This window comes from Saimiri boliviensis, chromosome 9 (assembly GCF_048565385.1).
Source record: "Saimiri boliviensis isolate mSaiBol1 chromosome 9, mSaiBol1.pri, whole genome shotgun sequence".
NCBI lineage: Eukaryota > Metazoa > Chordata > Mammalia > Primates > Cebidae > Saimiri > Saimiri boliviensis.
The window spans coordinates 6041030-6058758 of NC_133457.1; the positions used below are offsets into that span (position 1 = coordinate 6041030).

The 17729-nt window shown below is 37.7% G+C and overlaps 1 protein-coding gene across 4 annotated transcripts in view; it reads right to left on the bottom strand.

Annotated features, from left to right (window-relative positions):
- Positions 1 to 579: 579 nt before the first annotated feature.
- Positions 580 to 17729, bottom strand: part of FNDC3B (fibronectin type III domain containing 3B) — a 371941-nt gene continuing 354791 nt past the window's right edge. For all 4 annotated transcript variants that reach the window (XM_039480204.2, XM_039480205.2, XM_074405435.1 and 1 more), the window contains exons 25-26: positions 16613 to 16740; positions 580 to 4102 (exon numbers count right to left, since the gene is read on the bottom strand). In XM_039480204.2, the coding sequence (XP_039336138.1) occupies positions 3791 to 4102; positions 16613 to 16740 (440 nt within the window). In that variant the 3' untranslated portion in view covers positions 580 to 3790. The remainder of the gene's footprint in view (positions 4103 to 16612; positions 16741 to 17729) is intronic.

Genomic DNA, 17729 nt, shown 5'->3' on the forward strand with positions numbered 1-17729 from the left:
TTCCTGAAAGATAAGAGAGAGAGTGAGAATTCCTACCAAGACAATGTAAAATGCCAAACCCATGGCCATAGCAGGAACACCGTGTTTCATTGCTGTTGTTGTTGTTGTTGAATGAGACCTATAGGAAAGGAGTCCAGAGTTTGTCAGGGGAGAGAAAGTGCCCAGAGTTTTAGGAGAACAGAGGGAGACCTGGACTCCCGAGTTTTGGCAGACAGATAAAACGTTAGGCGAAAAGGTCCATTATCTGCAGAGTCTCTGATAAAAGATTAAATTGGCAGCCTATACAGTCCACAATCACGTTTTAGTTGGCCCATGGGGGAAATCTGGATTTTTAGCTTCTTTTGAAACATGGACATAGGTGATTGTGGCTCACGGTCCTGCAACGCCTGTTAGCAGGGGGTGAGCTGCCGCTGGCTCTGTAAAAGGAGCTACAAGCATTGTGCCCCAGGCCGCCTGCCTGGCCTCCAAACACACGTGAATTCTCAACGTCTCTGGATGTGCTTTAAGTAAAACAACAACAACAACAACAACAACAACAACAAAAGCAATCCTGTTCATGGCAGAAAAACCCTACTTAAGTCAGAAAGAATTAAAACATTTATTGGGCATAAATATATTACATATACACTACAGATACAGTTAGGTATTACATATAGCATAGTATTTGCAAAATCTATACATTAAGATTGATATGGCAGTTTTAATACAATGTATATGTAATAGTCTAAAATTTACAATACAGGAAAACATATGATTTTTTTTTTTTTTTTCTCCTAGAGTTGAAAAGCTTGGAATGTATGTCCAACAGTGAGGTAAAACATTTTGTCTTTCAATTTCAAGAATTGTGCAAGGATAACATTCAAACACATTCCATTAGGGCACTTCTCAATTTTGACATGAATACTGAATTACTGTAGCCGACAAAACTAGGTTAGAAAATGCCAACATTTCAAGTTGAGAACAAGGCAGAGAATATGCAAAAAAATCTTTTAAAAAAAGTTTTCAACAATTTCTTGGAGGACAAAGGGCAGTCTGCTTCACATGACTGGCATTCCTTGTGCCAGCGATGAGTTGGATGTACAGCGAAGAGCTGGAACGTCAGAAGGCCACTCATTCAATCCTCACATGGCAGAAGGGCAAAGAGATCAGGTTAATAGAACACTTTATTTTATTGTTCGTGTGTAATGGCAATATATATAGTTATATATCAATATCACATATACATATTTGTGATAGAAAACAGTGCCATACAGATTAATAATTTTCTGACTGTAGGAATATAACGAATACCAAATAATGGAGAGCAATAAAATAAAGTGCCGTCAGCTTGTATTTCACACACTTCAGCTTTCTGGTGGTTAAATGATAGTATGAAAATCTCAAGAAGAGCAAATATTCATATAAATTTTGGCCTAAAGTACTATAAAAAAAATTCAACTCATTCAGAGAATTTGTTTATAGCAGCAGTTCTGAAGTGTCTGAAAAAAAGAGACGTCCCCAACTCCCATCAAGGGGGTTTTGTACTCAGTTGAATTTTCATTGCTTAAAAAATACCTCTCCCCAAAACACCTACGTGAAATTTTCTTAGAAAATGCAGTTGCTGTGTCATAGTGGGTCAGAGCACACGTTTAAATAGGGGGATGAGTTTTGGAAGGTCAGAACTTTGGCAAAAAATGTATTTACCTTGATGCCATCAGTTTGCAAAGCTAATTAAACTAATTATTACAGTCAATAATAAAATACAGAACTCTCTAGTACTCACTACATCAATAGAGGCACACAGAATAACTCATTGATCTTAGCATTTTCTTCCAAGAGATGATTATGGTTTTTGGGTACATGTAAACCTTTCAATCACTGGTAATGGATTTTTTTTTTTTTTTTTTTTTTTTTTTTTTGGCATTTAATGCACTAGATGCTCTTACCTCTTTAAAAATACAAGAAAATGTCAGAAGATTAATAATACTACAGATGTTGCCAAGGAACAAGACTGACCTAAAATTACAAAAGTATAAAACACAAAAATATAACATGCTACAAGGGAAAATTAGTACATAAGTACATTTAAAAATTTTACAATAAATAAAGATTGCACTGTAATTGGCATTTAAAGTACTGTATGCAGAATATAGTATAAATAAACCAAAAACAAAATAATGTTGGTTTCCCCATGACTTTGGTATGGGAATATTATAAGCTAGTACAGGATACTGCATCTTAGACAACAAACACCAAGCACGAATAGCTATGATCAAGAAAAACCAAGTAGCAAAAATATACAAAAACAGAAGCAGGGGAATACACTGTGTCTGCTGCACCCTTTTGGAATATATTTGCACCACCAACTCTTAAATGTCCCTGAGGTACTCAAACATTATGGACTTCATATAAATAATCCAATGACTTTGGGCTGAAATTGATTATCTCATGACTCAAAATAAACACGTAAGAGTAACACTTTGCACTCCAATAGCACCTGTTGATCAAAGATCTCAAAGCACTTACAAACATTAGAATCCCCATTTTATTTCATTTTATTTTTTCATGCATGGGAAAACTGAGGCACAGAGAGGTAAAGTGACGTGTTCAGGTCACGCAGCAAGTTAGTGACAGATCCAGGGAGAGAATCTAGGCTTCCTGACCCCCAGACACCTTGTGTTTACCGTAAAACACCATTCCCTCTCCAACCATGGCCAGGCAAACCCACAGAAATAGGAACTACAAATTTAGATGATTCTCTTTTATCCATTTTCATCTGCTGTTACATTAGTATTATGTGCACTGAATTAAGGTGTTGAAATTCAATCACTTCATTGATACCTCAAAGAACAGCCTAAAGGCAAATGTTTCAAAAATAATGAGCTGACACATAAGAAGACTGCTCGCAATTAGTGTAAATCACGGACAATGGGCAGAGGCACTAACTGTCACCAGTTCTTGTCATATAATTCTGGTCAAACATAACAGAATATAATAACTCTAGTGATTAGAAGTAGTTATATACAAAGACAAACAAGTTAAAGCAGCCTTTAAAATAGCTGAACAAGAAAACAACTAACTATTGCACAATGCCCTCTTAAAGTTACTGCTATGAATTGACGTAGTAAAATCTACAATGCTCCATAATTTATAGGTGCATTTTGGTTACTTGATTTCTTATACAGGCAGCTCAATAGTGTTAAAATGATAAGAAATACAGATTATTAAAACATTTTAGATTAAAGTACACATTTTGATTTAAATGAGCTAAACACAGTTAAATAACTGAGTGACAAAATGGTTGTTTAGGGCAGTCTTATCTGAGTGAACACATCTTCTGCATGTTGCTGTTGCTGTGTGCTAATACTCTTGACAACATTGAAATCCTAGCCCCGTAACTACACACACTGTGATTTGTGTTTACAGCTATAGATGAGCAAGACGTAAGAAGTGACTGGTGAATATAAATTACTAAACTGTAACAAAAACACAGTTCAAAGGCTTGCAAAAGACATCAGTGAAAATAGAATGAAGGTACATCTGAAAATTTAAAGGAAAACATAAGAAAGCTAGCTTTTGGTATCTGGTTTGCTTTTTTCTTTAAAAAAAAAAAAAAATCCAGTTTAATCTCTTCCTAGTTTTGCATTTCAAAAAGGTGCACCAAAACACTGACATTTTTGTTTCTAGCTAAATCTGTAAAACAGAGTATATAAATCAAAGAACAAAAGGGCTTTAAAAAGGGAAGTATCTGAATAAATGTGTGTATTAAAATGTGTAGCATTAATTCATACCTCTAGTTGGTTGGGTTTGTTTACTTCATTAAGAAGTACTGTAATATAAAGGCAAATAAAATGGACAACGTTGCAAAGCCAAGCACAATGAGGGCTGCAAACTGTTCATCAGTAGGCATCATGCTCTTCATTTTGGGAACATCCAAGCTCCCCATGTTCCCTGTAAGCATGACCTCACTTCGTTGTAATACAAAAGCCGCAGAGGGGCTGAAGGCTCCGCTTAGCTCCTGAGAGGTGTCTAAACAGCGACGACACGCACAGACGCGGAACCTGTAGTCTGTGTTGGTCTGGAGGCCTGAGATTTGGAATGTGGCTTCTTCTCCCTTGTACACCTTTCAGGAAAAGAAAAAGTCCTAGTTAATTGATTTATAGCAACACTGTTGTCTCTAGAATAATCTTGGTTTAGAGTTACTCCATTCACTCTTGGTTTAGATTCACATTCATTCTTTTGTAACAAAATATGATATAAAAATGTATTTCTCTCGATCTAAATTGCAACTGTAAAAAGGGTATTCTTTTTACACATTTTGAATGAAACGATATAAAATCCAGTGACTCGAAGTTTGACAGAAGGAGCTAAGGCATTGACTAGAAATGCAGCTGATGTTTTAAGTAGTAAAGATGCATCTTGCTAAATTTTAATAACGTAGGTTAGTGGTCACCCACCTTTTGGGCGCCAGGGACTGATTTCGTGGAGGACAATTTTTCCACCTCGGGTCATCAGGTGTTAGATCTGCCTAAGAGGTGCACAATCTAGATCCCTGTATGCACAATTCATAGTTGGGTTTGTGCTATTATGGGACTCTAATGCCTTATAAATCTGACAGGAGGCAGAGCTCAGGCAGGAATGCTCCGACTCACCGCTCACCTCCTGCTGTGTGGGCTGGTTCCTAACAGGCCACTGACCAGTACTGGTACCCGGCCCGGGATTTGGGGAGCCCTGATTTAGACTATAAATCAGAAGATATTGTAATACAAATAGCTCTAGGTTTTTGATTCCAAGAACGCAATTAACACTTAAAAATGGAAACAATTAAAAACTGAGCAAACGGAATGTAAATTTTCCAGCAGGATGATTTTTTGACAATTGGATACACCACAAACACATCCCCTCAAGATATCTCACCTCCACCCCAAGAGGTAGACACTATTCTGACTTCTAATGCCGTAGTTTTACTTGTACTAGAAGTTCATATAAATGGAATCATGCAGGGCACACTCCCTGGTGCCTGAGATTCACTCATGTTACTGAGCTCTTCGGTAGCAGTTCCTTATGACTATACCTCAATTCCTGTTTTCTTTCTGAAGGACATATGGGTTATTTCCAGTTTGGAGGTTTCATATAATAAAAATGCTATCAGTAAGAACGTTATGAACATTTTTGTTCAAATCTTTGAGAATTTTTTTTCTTGTTTAAATACAAAGAAGTGCTAGGTCACAGAGTAGTTCTATATGTAACTTCACACGAAACAGTTTTCCCAAGGGACTGTATCCCTTTGCACTCCCATTAACGGCATGAAGAGTCTGAGTTGCTCCATATCCTCACCAACGTTTATCACCAGTCTTTTTTTTTTTTTAAGATGAAGTCTCGCTCTTTCACCCAGGCCAGAGCGCAGTGGCATGATCTCGGTTCACTGCAACCTCTGTCTCCCAGGTTCAAGTGATTCTCCTGCCTCAGCCTCCCAAGTGGCTGGGATTACAGGTGCATGCCACCACACCTGGCTAATTTTTATATTTTTAGTAGAGACAGGGATTCACTGTGTTAGCCAGGATGATCTCAACATCCTGACCTCGTGATCCGCCCACCTCGGCCTCCCGAAATGTTGGCATTACAGGCATGAGCCACTGCGCCTTCATTTCTGTGATGCCTAAAGATGCTGCACATCTTTGCAGGTGCTTACTGGTCATCCACGTACCTTCTTCTGAGAAGAGTATGTATACGTCTTTCGCCTATCTTTAATTTGCAATTTGCTTGACTTTTATTAATTTGCAGGGCCTTGTTGTGTGATGTGGATGTAAGTTCCCTGAGAGACACGTGTGTTGAGAAGCTTTTCTCCCAGTTTCATGGCATGCCTAATTGTTTCCTTAAGGAATTTTTTTTTTTTTTTTTATGTAGCCCACTTTATCACACATTAACATTTAAATAATTTGGTGGTCTGTCTTGAGTGTTTCATCTCTGTATGACAAACCTCATTTATTTTATGAAGGATCTGGGATGTTTTCTTCCTATTTGTTAACGCTAACATAATCATCAAGAAGGTCACTATTATAGGAACTTGAAAATGACCAGTTTCCTTAGACATTATCACATTTTTGTTGCATGAAACTAACAAGGGCCTTTGAAGAGGGATGGAAGAAGACGGTCTCACAGGGTTCTTCTATCAAAATGAAACCAGTCCTTAAAAAACTTAAGAGGAAATAATCAGATTAAAGTTGCATAAAAATTTATGGCTTTAAATATTAGAGTCAATGGGTACACACACACAAAAATAGCTGAAACTAAAGCAAATCAATAAGAGATTTGGCTGATAATTTAAAAAGAAAATAAAATGATCAGAACTCCATCTCAGTAGTACTGAGTTATACCTGTAAAGTGCTTAAAACACACCAGCTATGAAGTTAGTGCACAGGAGTTGGCTATTATTATTATTATTGCTATTTAGAACTGAAAAACAGCACAGCAACAAACTTTTAATAAACTTGTCAATTTTGTCACTTTCTTTGCATCTAATGAGATCATACGGTTTTTGGCCTTCATTCTGTTAATGACTTATCACGTGTCAGTTTGGGTACCTTGAATCATCTTGCAAACCAGGGATAAATCCCACTTGATCATGGTGGATGATCCTTATTAATTAATGTGTTGTTGAATTGGGTTTGCTAGTATTATACTGGGGATTTTTGCATCTTTGTTCATCAAGGCTATTGGCCTGTTACGTATGTATGTACGTATGTATGTATGTAATGTCCTTTCCTGCTTTTGGTGTGAGGATAATGCTGGTCTTGCAACAAAGAGTCTGGAAGTATTTCCCCCTCATTTACTTTTTTTGAAGAATCTGAGGAATTGGTATTAGTTCTTTAAATGTTTGGTCGAGTTCAGCCATGAAGCCATCAGGTTCTAGCTTTTCTTTGATGGAAATCTGATTACCGATTCCATCTCCTTACCCATTGGTCTTTTAGATTTTCTGTTTCTTCAGTCTTGATAAGTTGCATATATCTAGAAATTTATACATTTCTTTTAGGTCATCCAATTTGTTGGCATATATTTGTTCTTAATAGTTTCAAATGATCCTGTGTATTTCTGTGGTATCTGTTGTAATCTTTTCTTTATGATTTTGTGTTTTAGTTTAGCTAAAGATTTGATTTTATCTTTTCAAAAAAAAAAAAAAACTCTTAGTTTTGTTGATCTTTGTACTGTTTTTCTAGTCTACTTCATTTATTTGTCTTCACCTTATTTCCTTCTGCCAACTTTGGGCTTAGTTTCTACCTCCCCCGAGTCCCTTGAGGTGCAACGTTAGGTTGGGATCGTTCTTCCTTTTTGATGTAGGTGTTTATTCTATAAACTTTGCTCTTCGAACTGCTTTTGCTGTATCCCACACATTTTAATAAGTTGTGTTTCCATTTGTCTCAAAATATTTTAAGTTTCTGTTTAGTTTCTTCATTGACCCATTTGTTGTTCAGAAGCATGTTTTTTATTTCCATGTATGTGTGAATTTTCCAAAATTCCTTCTGGCACTGATTTCTAGTTTTGTAACACTGTGGTCTGAAAAGAAACTTGATATAATTTCAGTCTTCTAAAATCTGCTGAGGCTTGCGTTGTGTCCTAACATTTGAGTTATCCTGGACGATGTTCTGTGTACGCTTGAGAAGGATGTGTAATGTCAGGTCCATTTCATCTACGGTATCGTTCAAGTCCAATGTTTATTAATTTCCTGTCTGGATGATCTGTACAGTATTAAAGTCTCATACTACTATTGTATTGCAATTTCTCTCTCCCTTTAGATCCTTCAATATTTTATGTATTTAGTTGCTTCAATGTTGGGTGTATCTATATTTACAACTGTTATATTCTCCTGATGAATTGTTGCTCTTATCATTACATCAAGTTTCTTTTTACAGTTTTTGACTTAGTTTATTTTGTCTGACATAAGTTTAGCTATCCCTGTTCTCTTTTGGTTTCTACTTCATGGAGTATCTTTTCCCAACCTTTCACTTTCAGTTGATATATGTGTGCCCTTAGAAGTGAGGTGACTCTTGTAGGCAGCATATAGGTGGGTCTTTAAAAAAATTCAGTCACTCTATGTCTTTTTATTGGAGAATTTAATCCAAATAATTCTGCCCATTAATACAAATGCTCTAGATATAAATTTCCAACAAATTCAACTTTGCCTGAAACACTTGCCAGATTCAGTTAGTGGGAATCTACCCATGTCTCTACATATGTTTCTCAAGTCCCCTGTGTAAACTTCACCAAGAAACAGAACATTCCATTAGTGAACACAAGTGGACCAGACATGAATTTAGTGTTGGGTCCAAGTTGAAAGACAGAAATAGGATCTTACGGTTTGGAATGGAGGCCAGGCTTCCAATGTTCACCTGACAGTTATCCTTTTCAAGACATTCCTCCCTCATTTTCAAACTTCAAGCATCTTGTTTTTGCTTGGTGACTAAACTCCAGACAACCAATTCTGTTTACTACTTATACTTTCCCAGATTTATCTTGCTTTTGTTATTCTTTTTATGAGATTTTAAGCACATTCTTCCTGGTGAGTTATCTTGTTTCTTAAAAAATTGTGGCATGTGCCTTAGCTGTTTGAGTTACAAACAGCGGGGCTGGAACAACTAAGAGCTGTAAGAAAACCCCTTGCAGTCCTGAGACCATTCCTTTCTCACTGCTCACAGTTCCAATGATCAATCTAAATGAATGTTTTAAGACGAGCTCATTGGTATGTGATTGCCCCAATCCACACAAAGCCACAAACTTAAGGCTCAGAGGCTTCAACAGCTCAGACTACACCACAAAGAAACTGCCTGTCTAAGTTATTTCCCAGCACATGGGAGGTCCCAAGAAAACAATATTTATTCTGACACTCTATGGTGATGAGAAGTTAATGTTGGAATGTTTATCAGGTTGGAGAAAAGCTGCCATCTAAGTCAGGTTTTCTGATACACCTCTTTCATTATTTTGCAGGTGACAACTATATGTAGGCATTAAGAGTTCTTTTTCTCTGCGCAGTCCTGAGAGCTGGGCCTGGCTGCTGTGACTTGGCACTAGGAAGCATTAGAGACTTTCTCAAGCACAGAAACTGGAATCAGGATATTTCGAGTCTCAGTCCTTACTCTGCCACTTACTAGGTGTGTGATCTCAGGCAAGTAACAGCTTTGTGCCTCTGTTTTCTCATCTTTAACATGGAGCTAGAACCAGTACCTAACAGTAACACTACTCCAAAGGAGGCTGAGGAGCAATCGAGGAGATGGATATGAAAATGCTGGAGGGTAAGACTGCTTTGTTGAATTTTGTCTTCTTAATTACGCTGTCAGATTAAGTATCATTACTTTCATTTTAGAGATGAAGAAACTTAAGGCTCAGAGAGGCTGTTAATTCCTTAAAAGTCTCTTATCAAATAGGAGGATGGTGGATCCTAGATGAGACCCCACTTCCAACTCAAACACCAACGCTCACCCCTGAAATTGCCCCAGCTCTGTCTGTTCCATTACTGTCCTCCTCCACTTTACTCCTCTGCTAATGACTACAGTGTGACACTGGTCCAGTTTCATGGCCTCTGACTCTGTCTTCCCATATCGCGATGCTAACTCCCTGGTATGTCCATGAAAGACCTTCAGCATTCTCTCACCATGGCTCCTGCTGCTCTGTGAAGAAAAACACTATCTTTGATGATGTTATTGAAAGTAGCTCCCCACTCAGTGTGTGCCAAGCAAAGATTTGGACAGTGTTTTTGTGATGTGGCCTGTTAATTTCTGCCATCAAATAATAATGGCATCATAGAAAACCATTTAATAACCTATCCCCATCAATGTTTTAGAGACTTCTGGAAAGTGAATATAAATGTACACTTTTGTCTATTTAAATGATTTCTACAGTTTCCAGAATTTGCATGGCCACATGCTTTTAAAAAGTGGGCTCAACAGGAGGATCATTTGAGGTTAGGAGTTCAAGACAAACCCTGGTAAGACTTTTTAAAAAGTAAGCCCAAATGTTCCCAGAAACACAATTTAGAGACTCTTGAACAAAGACTTCATGTATTAATTTTAATGAAACTTCCCAAAACTTCTTAGAGTAGAAGATCTCTGAAAATGTATTTTAAAAACAAAAGAATGCTACTTTTCTTGTACCACTGGGCAAAAAGCTTAGTAAAATAATATGAATAGCTAACTGAAGGGAACTTTTTTTTTTTTTTTGTGAGACAAAGTCTCACTCTGTCACCCAGGCTGGAGTGCAGTGGCATGATCTCGGCTCACTGCAACCTCCACCTCCCAGGTTCAGGCAATTCTCCTGCCTCAGCCTCCTGAGTAGCTGGGATTACAGCTACGTGCCACCACGCCCAGCTAATTTTTGTATTTTTAGTAGAGACGAGGTTTCACTGTGTTGGTCAGGCTGGTCTCAAACTCCTGACCTTGTGATCCACCCACCTTGGCCTCCCAAAGTGCTGGGATTACAGGCATGAGCCACCGCGTCTGGCCTGAAGGAAACTTTCTTAATGAAAGTCTAACCAAAGGTTAGCTTTTAATTTGTAAATGTTTTTCTTTTAGCTATTCCTGCTATTTTAATTGGAACAGCTTCCCTTTCACAACGCTTGCCAACACGATGTTAACATTATCTTTTTTACATTTCAGGTAAATATACTGAGACAGTGTTCTATTATTTCCACATCTCCACAGCAACCAGCACAATGGCCTGGACAAAGTAGATGCTCAGCAAATGTTCTCTATTTAGAACCCTCAAGTACTTAAAAGAGTAGATATTCTGATACCACAGTGTTTGAAAAGAGAAACTAACAAGCAGATGTGAACAGCAAGCTTTAATATGCACACACAGACCATCACGGCAAGAGAGAGGTTAGTATAGGCATAGCAAAAAATGGAGTCTGTTGATAGAAAATATGGAGTTTCTAATATATTTTATGCATATAGCTTTTCTAATATGTTTTTAATTGTTTTCGAATATGTTCTAATAGTTTTGGACATGATCCAAATATTAAAACTTTGCAAATGCTCTTCTAGCTGTATGAATACGTAAATGTGAGAACGTACATACTTTACAGCTTGTCTACCCTGGCTCTGATTATAACTTCCTAAGCCAGCAAATTCACACAGGCCAGCGTGGTGAGGCCAATCATAGCTCAAGGGGGAGAAGTGAAGACTTTTCTAGGATAACAGATTAAGGATATTCGTGGTTAAAAGAAAGGAAGGAAGATGGGCTTTAAAATGAAATGTCTCAATTTTTTTTAACTAAATGGTTGCCTGTGGAATAAGCCAATCCTATTTTATATAACTAAGTGAAATAAATTTTTGAGTCATTACACTTGTAAATCTATGTATAGGGTTTTAAAACTAAGATATGAGATCCAAAAGCCCCAGAGGCTATTAAGAAGCCGAATACTTGAAAATTAATTCAACATCTTTGTAATACCTGTCCCTTGAAGGTGACATCCTTCTGCAGATTAGAAACAATGCCTATCCCCCACATGAAGGTAACAGTCTCAAGGGATTATGGGATTACTGATTAAGTGGGATAACACGTAGCCACCTCGTAGGATGGGCTTGGCATGTGGCAGGCATCTAAGAAACATCAACATGATACATTGTATTGCTACTTGACTGTATTTCCCCACCCCCTTCTTGCAGGAATCATGTATCACACTCCAGGACAAATGCTTGGTGCCAGGGACCCTGGGGCCTTCTTGCAGAAATCAATGGAACAGGGAGCCCCAAGATGTTGGCTTGGTGTCCAGGCCTGGCTACGGACACATAATCCACAATACTTAGGAACTAATGCTGTCACAAAATCGCCATGTTGCCAGGCCTACCATACAGCTGGGCCTCCAACAGGACTGTGCAGCTCTGCATATCAGGGCAGCAGGCCATGCCTTGGATCCCTTTGTTTTCATTCACTTTGACAAAGGCACCATTATGGGCTTTTCCTCTTGACTCAATCCAATTTAAAAGGCACCGCTCCATTCGAGATGGTTTTTATTGAAGTAACCAATCATAATATTGTAATAAGTACAGAAGCATTATTATTTTTACAAAGACTATTTCTGTTCTTGATTTGATGAACGATATATTTTAAAGTCATTTTGACATGTTTATTTCAAATGAGAGGATTTCAAGTAATACCCAGACAACTGAGATGAAGAATCCATAACGTTAATTCACAATAACGTGCTGCGTAGCTGAAATCCTGTAAATAACAGAGAGCTTTTTGGGAAGGGTGGTGAGAACAGTGCAGGCTCGGCTCCTGGAGGCTGACCTTCATCTCTTTACTAATGCCACCCCTCCCCAGAACTGAAAGGGAGATATAATTGTACCATGTTGCCATCTGCACAGCTCCCTTCTCATGACTGAATGATTTAATGCTCACAGTAACCACCCGAGTTAAGAGTTACAAAGAGAAAGTCAAGACTCAGCTAGGTGAATTAATTCCTCCAAAATTTACGTGACCGTGGGAGGCGGACTTGTCTCCACGTCTCCCCTACTATGCCTACCAGGCTCAAGGGGAAATGTGCTAGCCTGCAGGCCTCCTCTATGGAGGGCAAAATGCTGAACAGGCGACTTGTCCCTGAGTCAAAGATGACAAGCAAGAGTACTATTACTGAACTGCTTTTTGGGGGTTTTCACCCAATAGGCCTATAAACTCTTACAGTACTGATTATACCAGGCATCCCTTACAATGTAAAACACGTAATAGATTCTCAATAAACCTGGGGTCTTATGCCTGGAATCCATGAAATTTGAGTATCAGTTCATTTTACATGAAATTTTAAGTGGAGGTATGGAAATTTTTCTGATTTTATAAGGGCCTTCAGATAATGTAAATGACCAATAAAACTAAAAAAAATAAATAAATATCAGTAAAGTAAATGATGGTTTTTAAAGATCTCTATCTTGATCTATTTTTATTTGGTTCTAAATGTGACCCTTTATTCATGCAGAAATTAAAAACTGTGCTAGGAGACAGTCATAGCCTCATTATTTACTTTCTGTATTAGGGAAATGAGTTGAAAGTCATTAAAAAATATGTTGAAGGGGCCAGGCATGGTGGCTCACACCTGTAATCTCTGCACTTTGGGAGGCCGAGGCAGGTGGGTCACTTAAGCTCAGAAGTTCAAGACCTGACCTCTACTAAATCCCATCTCTAGTAAAAATACAAAAATTAGCCTAGCATGGTGTTGGGCACCTTTAATCTCAGCTATCAGGAGGCTGAGCCAGGAGAATCACTTGAACCCAGAGACAGAGGTTGCAGTGAGCCGAGAGCAGGCCACTGCAGTCCAGCCTGGGCAACAGAGCAAGACCCCATTAAAAAAAAAAAAAAAAAAAAAGGAGGCTGCAGTCAGGATGTGTTGTAGGCTCCAAGACTTTAAAATAGTTTGGTCAAGAGAAAATCTTTCCTTGTGGTAGTTTTTGTGATACGATGTAGAATCAATACATACCTTGATACTTATTCTGAAAATGATACAAGATAAAAATATATTTATACAGAAATGCCATCATATTAAATGTGGAGCTTTATAAACTTTTAGATACTTTAGAGCTTTTCCTTATGCCATAAATCTGAGCACCAAGATTTTCAGTAATTTTGCATAAATTTTCACTGCCAATAAATAATAATTTCTCATAATTTGTTGATCATTTTCTTGTCTTCAATGTTTATATTCAATACTTCTTGTAAAAGTTATTGCTGCCAGAACAGGAATACGAATATGGATTGTACTGCTTTACTTATCATGCATGAAACTGTCTATACCATATCTTGTGCAAAAAAATAGAAAGTCACATGCATATAGACACAATTTTCATTCTTTTAAAGAATACAGTTAATTCTGTTTGAAAAGAAGTTCTAAGTTTCCTGGAAAAAAATCCTGTGCTTGGAATGTTTATTAAATGGCAAAAGGCAAACCAAATATGCATGCAATCTAATGCAGAGTAAAATTGTAACCATTTAATACTTCAACAGATTGTTTAATAATTAAAATTAGCTGCTTGCCCCTCTTTGTGACACTTGAACAACAGAAAGCAAACTGCCTAGAAATGAGGCAAAGTTAAAGTTGATGCTTCAAGCAAAACATCAGAAAAGGCAAAGGCCCTTGTCCTATGTTGCCTATAAAAATGAGCTTGGGAGAAAGGGGTATTACCTATTAGGGGTGATTTTTTTTCTTTCCACACTAAAGTTTACTCTCATCATTACTGCAGGTATAAATAATGCTGGTACTTTGAAACTGCCTCTTTCACACATGCAGGAAACATTTACTGAGTGCCAAACTATGTGCCAGTACTAGAAAAATAAAAATGAATAACACAAGCCCATGTATTAGTGGGTCCTGTCTGATGAGTGCTCTAATTGAGGTATACACAGTGAGCCTGTAGCTCTGCTGTGATAAATATACAGCAATAATTACCTCTCATTTTGTTTTGCTCTGCCTCTATGAATTCAAAGCCCACTGCCTGTCATCCTTGAAATATAATTATTTGAACCATTGTTCCGCACACATAAATATGTTTCATTCCCTAACTCATGTCCACAACAAGCGAATGAAGTACTCAAAACATCTTGTTTAAGATAATGTCTGCTGAATAGGGAGAAGCCAAAAAAAAAGAAAAAAAAAAAAAAAAAAGAAACCAGTACGAATTGTCCCTGACTCAACTGTGGCTTTTCATGTACCACTACTCTCCTTAATCATTTCTTGGTAAATGCAGGAAGCACATGGACACATGGAGAAAGCTAACCCTCATCTACTGAGCCTGCCACGCACTACTGGGTTTTCACCTGCTTATAACAAGAAACACTCGGTTTGTAACTGTTTACAAGAAGAAAAATATGCTGTGGCATACATATGATTAGGCATCAGTATACCAGCATTTATATGACCCTCGGTCTAAATTATGGCATTAAACAAACAACAGATTCAAAACAGACCATCTGCCAATACAATCTAAATGACCAAATAGATTCACCCATAGTTTGCCAATGCCTGATGTGTATAGAAATCGAGTAAAGAATGCTGCCTTTTCAACAGGAAATGGCAGTCACCATGCTTTGGGAAGCAGAATATTTTTTCAAGAACAGGTGGAAAAGCACAGCTCATTGAATGAAAGGTTTTTACGATACAATGGCAAATGTGCGAGAATGTTTAGAAACGAACTGCTGTTAAGCGTCAAACGATATGTTGTAAAATTTCTTAACACCTCATGTTTTAACCATTTTCACATTGCTATGGAACAGAAAAATAAAAATCTCTGCTCTCTATTTCCATGTCTTCAGCTAAGACCCTGAAACCAATCATATCTTTCTGGTAAAATGAAACAATTTCACATGTAAGTTATTTACTCTGAAATGAAATATATTGCATAAAATGAGATTCAAAAATGAAAGGAACCATAGTGTCCTTGTTCTTATTTAAGAGGAATGATGGAAACTTTGGTGACATCATCCACTGATGTTAATCGACACTGGGAGATGTCATATTTAAGATAAACATTTTTGTTTAAAAGTACTCAATCTTTCATCTTTACACATTGACAAAGTGCCGAAAAATGTCCAAAATTACATTTTTAACACATTTGATTGGCAAGTATTCATTATTATCATAGAACAAACACCAATGAGCAATTTAACAGAAACTCTGAATCAAATGATTTTCTACTTGTGAATCTGGAGTTGAACAAAGTTTTTATAAATTATGCTAGGGTTTCAGAGAACAGGTGGCATTTATCGTCATCTTTATTTTTGATATAAATGAATTCCCCTACCAAAAGTGCTAGTGAAGAATGGGCGGTCTGCTTTCCTAATGGAATACACAATATTATATCCTGATTTGACAAAAACGGTTAAGTTCTAGGCACTATTATGAAAGCCTATAGAGCATCTAAATCCTTCAGAGTCAGTGATCGGATTCTTCTTTGGAAGAATTAAGAATCAACAAGGGCTATGAAAAATGATAAAACTTCTTATTTGGCTATATTTCAACTGCATTCTCTCTTGCATGGGTTTATTATGTGATAACAGAGGCTTGCTACTCAAATTATGGTCTGTGGACCAGCAATATCAGTGTCACCTGAGAGGGTGAATCCCCACCCAGGATCTACCAGATCAGAATCTGCATTTTAACAGATTCCCAGGTGATTCCTTTGACATTAAAGGGTGACAAGCATGACTTAGAGCTTCTGAACCACAGGCCTCCAGGGCCTATGCATCAACAACCTTAACCTTCCATTACTTCTGCAAAAACGGTAGACAGGATATAGGCTTCAGTAGTTAGGTTGAGACTACTTCCCCTCTATAGTAAAATCATAGGTAGTTTACTTTTCAATTATATACAGACTTTGATACTTGCAAACCTCACAAACCTCACTGTCAATGTCAAATACCAGTAAACTATTTAAAACTCTTGAGAACTGATCATTGAATATGAATACCACCATATACAAAATGAAATGTCGACTAGGGCTCACCCACCCTGAAGAATTAGTAACAAGTACAAGTCAGGCAGTTTCTGCCATTGATTTTTAGAAAAACATAGTTCACTGATTCATTCATAGCAATGAGCAGAGGCCTGGAGCCAGCCTGACTCAGTTGCATATGTGCCATCCACGCTGGGTCTTACCTGTTTGTACTCAGAATCTCTTCCAACCAATACCTGCAGAATATAGTTCACAGGGTCGCCTTTCATTGGTGGTACCGTCTCCCATAGAATTTCACATGAATTTCCTTCTAACTGTGTTACTCGAGGTGCTGAAATACAAATCCACACATCCATGCTCAAAATTTAAAGTATCATATAAACAGTCAACACTTTAGCCCTGTTAGTAAAAACCCAGAGAGAGCAAGATTGTGCTTATGTTTGCCTTGAGTGAGGAATTTATTTGTCCAGCCTCTCATAAAACCAGCGGGGTGCCCTTTAGGTACAGAGAAGTTACTCCATGACTAAACAGCCATTGATGAAAATCCTTCGCTTATTATCCCATTAATAACAGCTCGATGTGGATCACATCTTTTGTTCTCCTATGGCAATTGAGTGTCCTCTGTGGCTTAGGCCCTGTAAGAGGTATCCTGGGAGACGCAAAAATAGACGAGACAAACCTCGTTTTCATGAAATTGAAGATTCAGTTGAAGGAAGGGGAGAACGAGATATGAGACACATACGAAAAGAAACATCAGGCAATAAAAACGAGAGGTACAAATGAAATGCTGGGGATTTCCAGAGGAGGAAAAGAACATATCTGGGTGAGGGTCTAAGGAAAGTTTGAGGAGCAGGTGACATTTAAGAACAGTCCTGGGGAATGGTCAGCATTGAAAGCCTTTAAAAATTAAATTATATTTATATATATTTTATTTTTCACCTACTGAACTCCTCTCATTCTCATTTAAAGCTAAATTATATTAGTCTGTAGTAAAGCACTTAAAATATTCTAGATTTAAAAAATATTTTCATGACTTCTATCTCTATAGCTTGATTCAATATGACATTTTCCCATTTTATAACTAGAATGCATATCTGCTGTTGGAACCTTCTTATATTTTAATCTCTAATTACAAGCAACTAATTCTTTTTTTTTTTTTTTTTTTTTTTTGAGACGGAGTTTTGCTCTCGTTACCCAGGCTGGACTGCAATGGCGCGATCTCGGCTCACCGCAACCTCCGCCTCCTGGGTTCAGGCAATTCTCCTGCCTCAGCCTCCTGAGTAGCTGGGATTACAGGCACATGCCACCATGCCCAGCTAA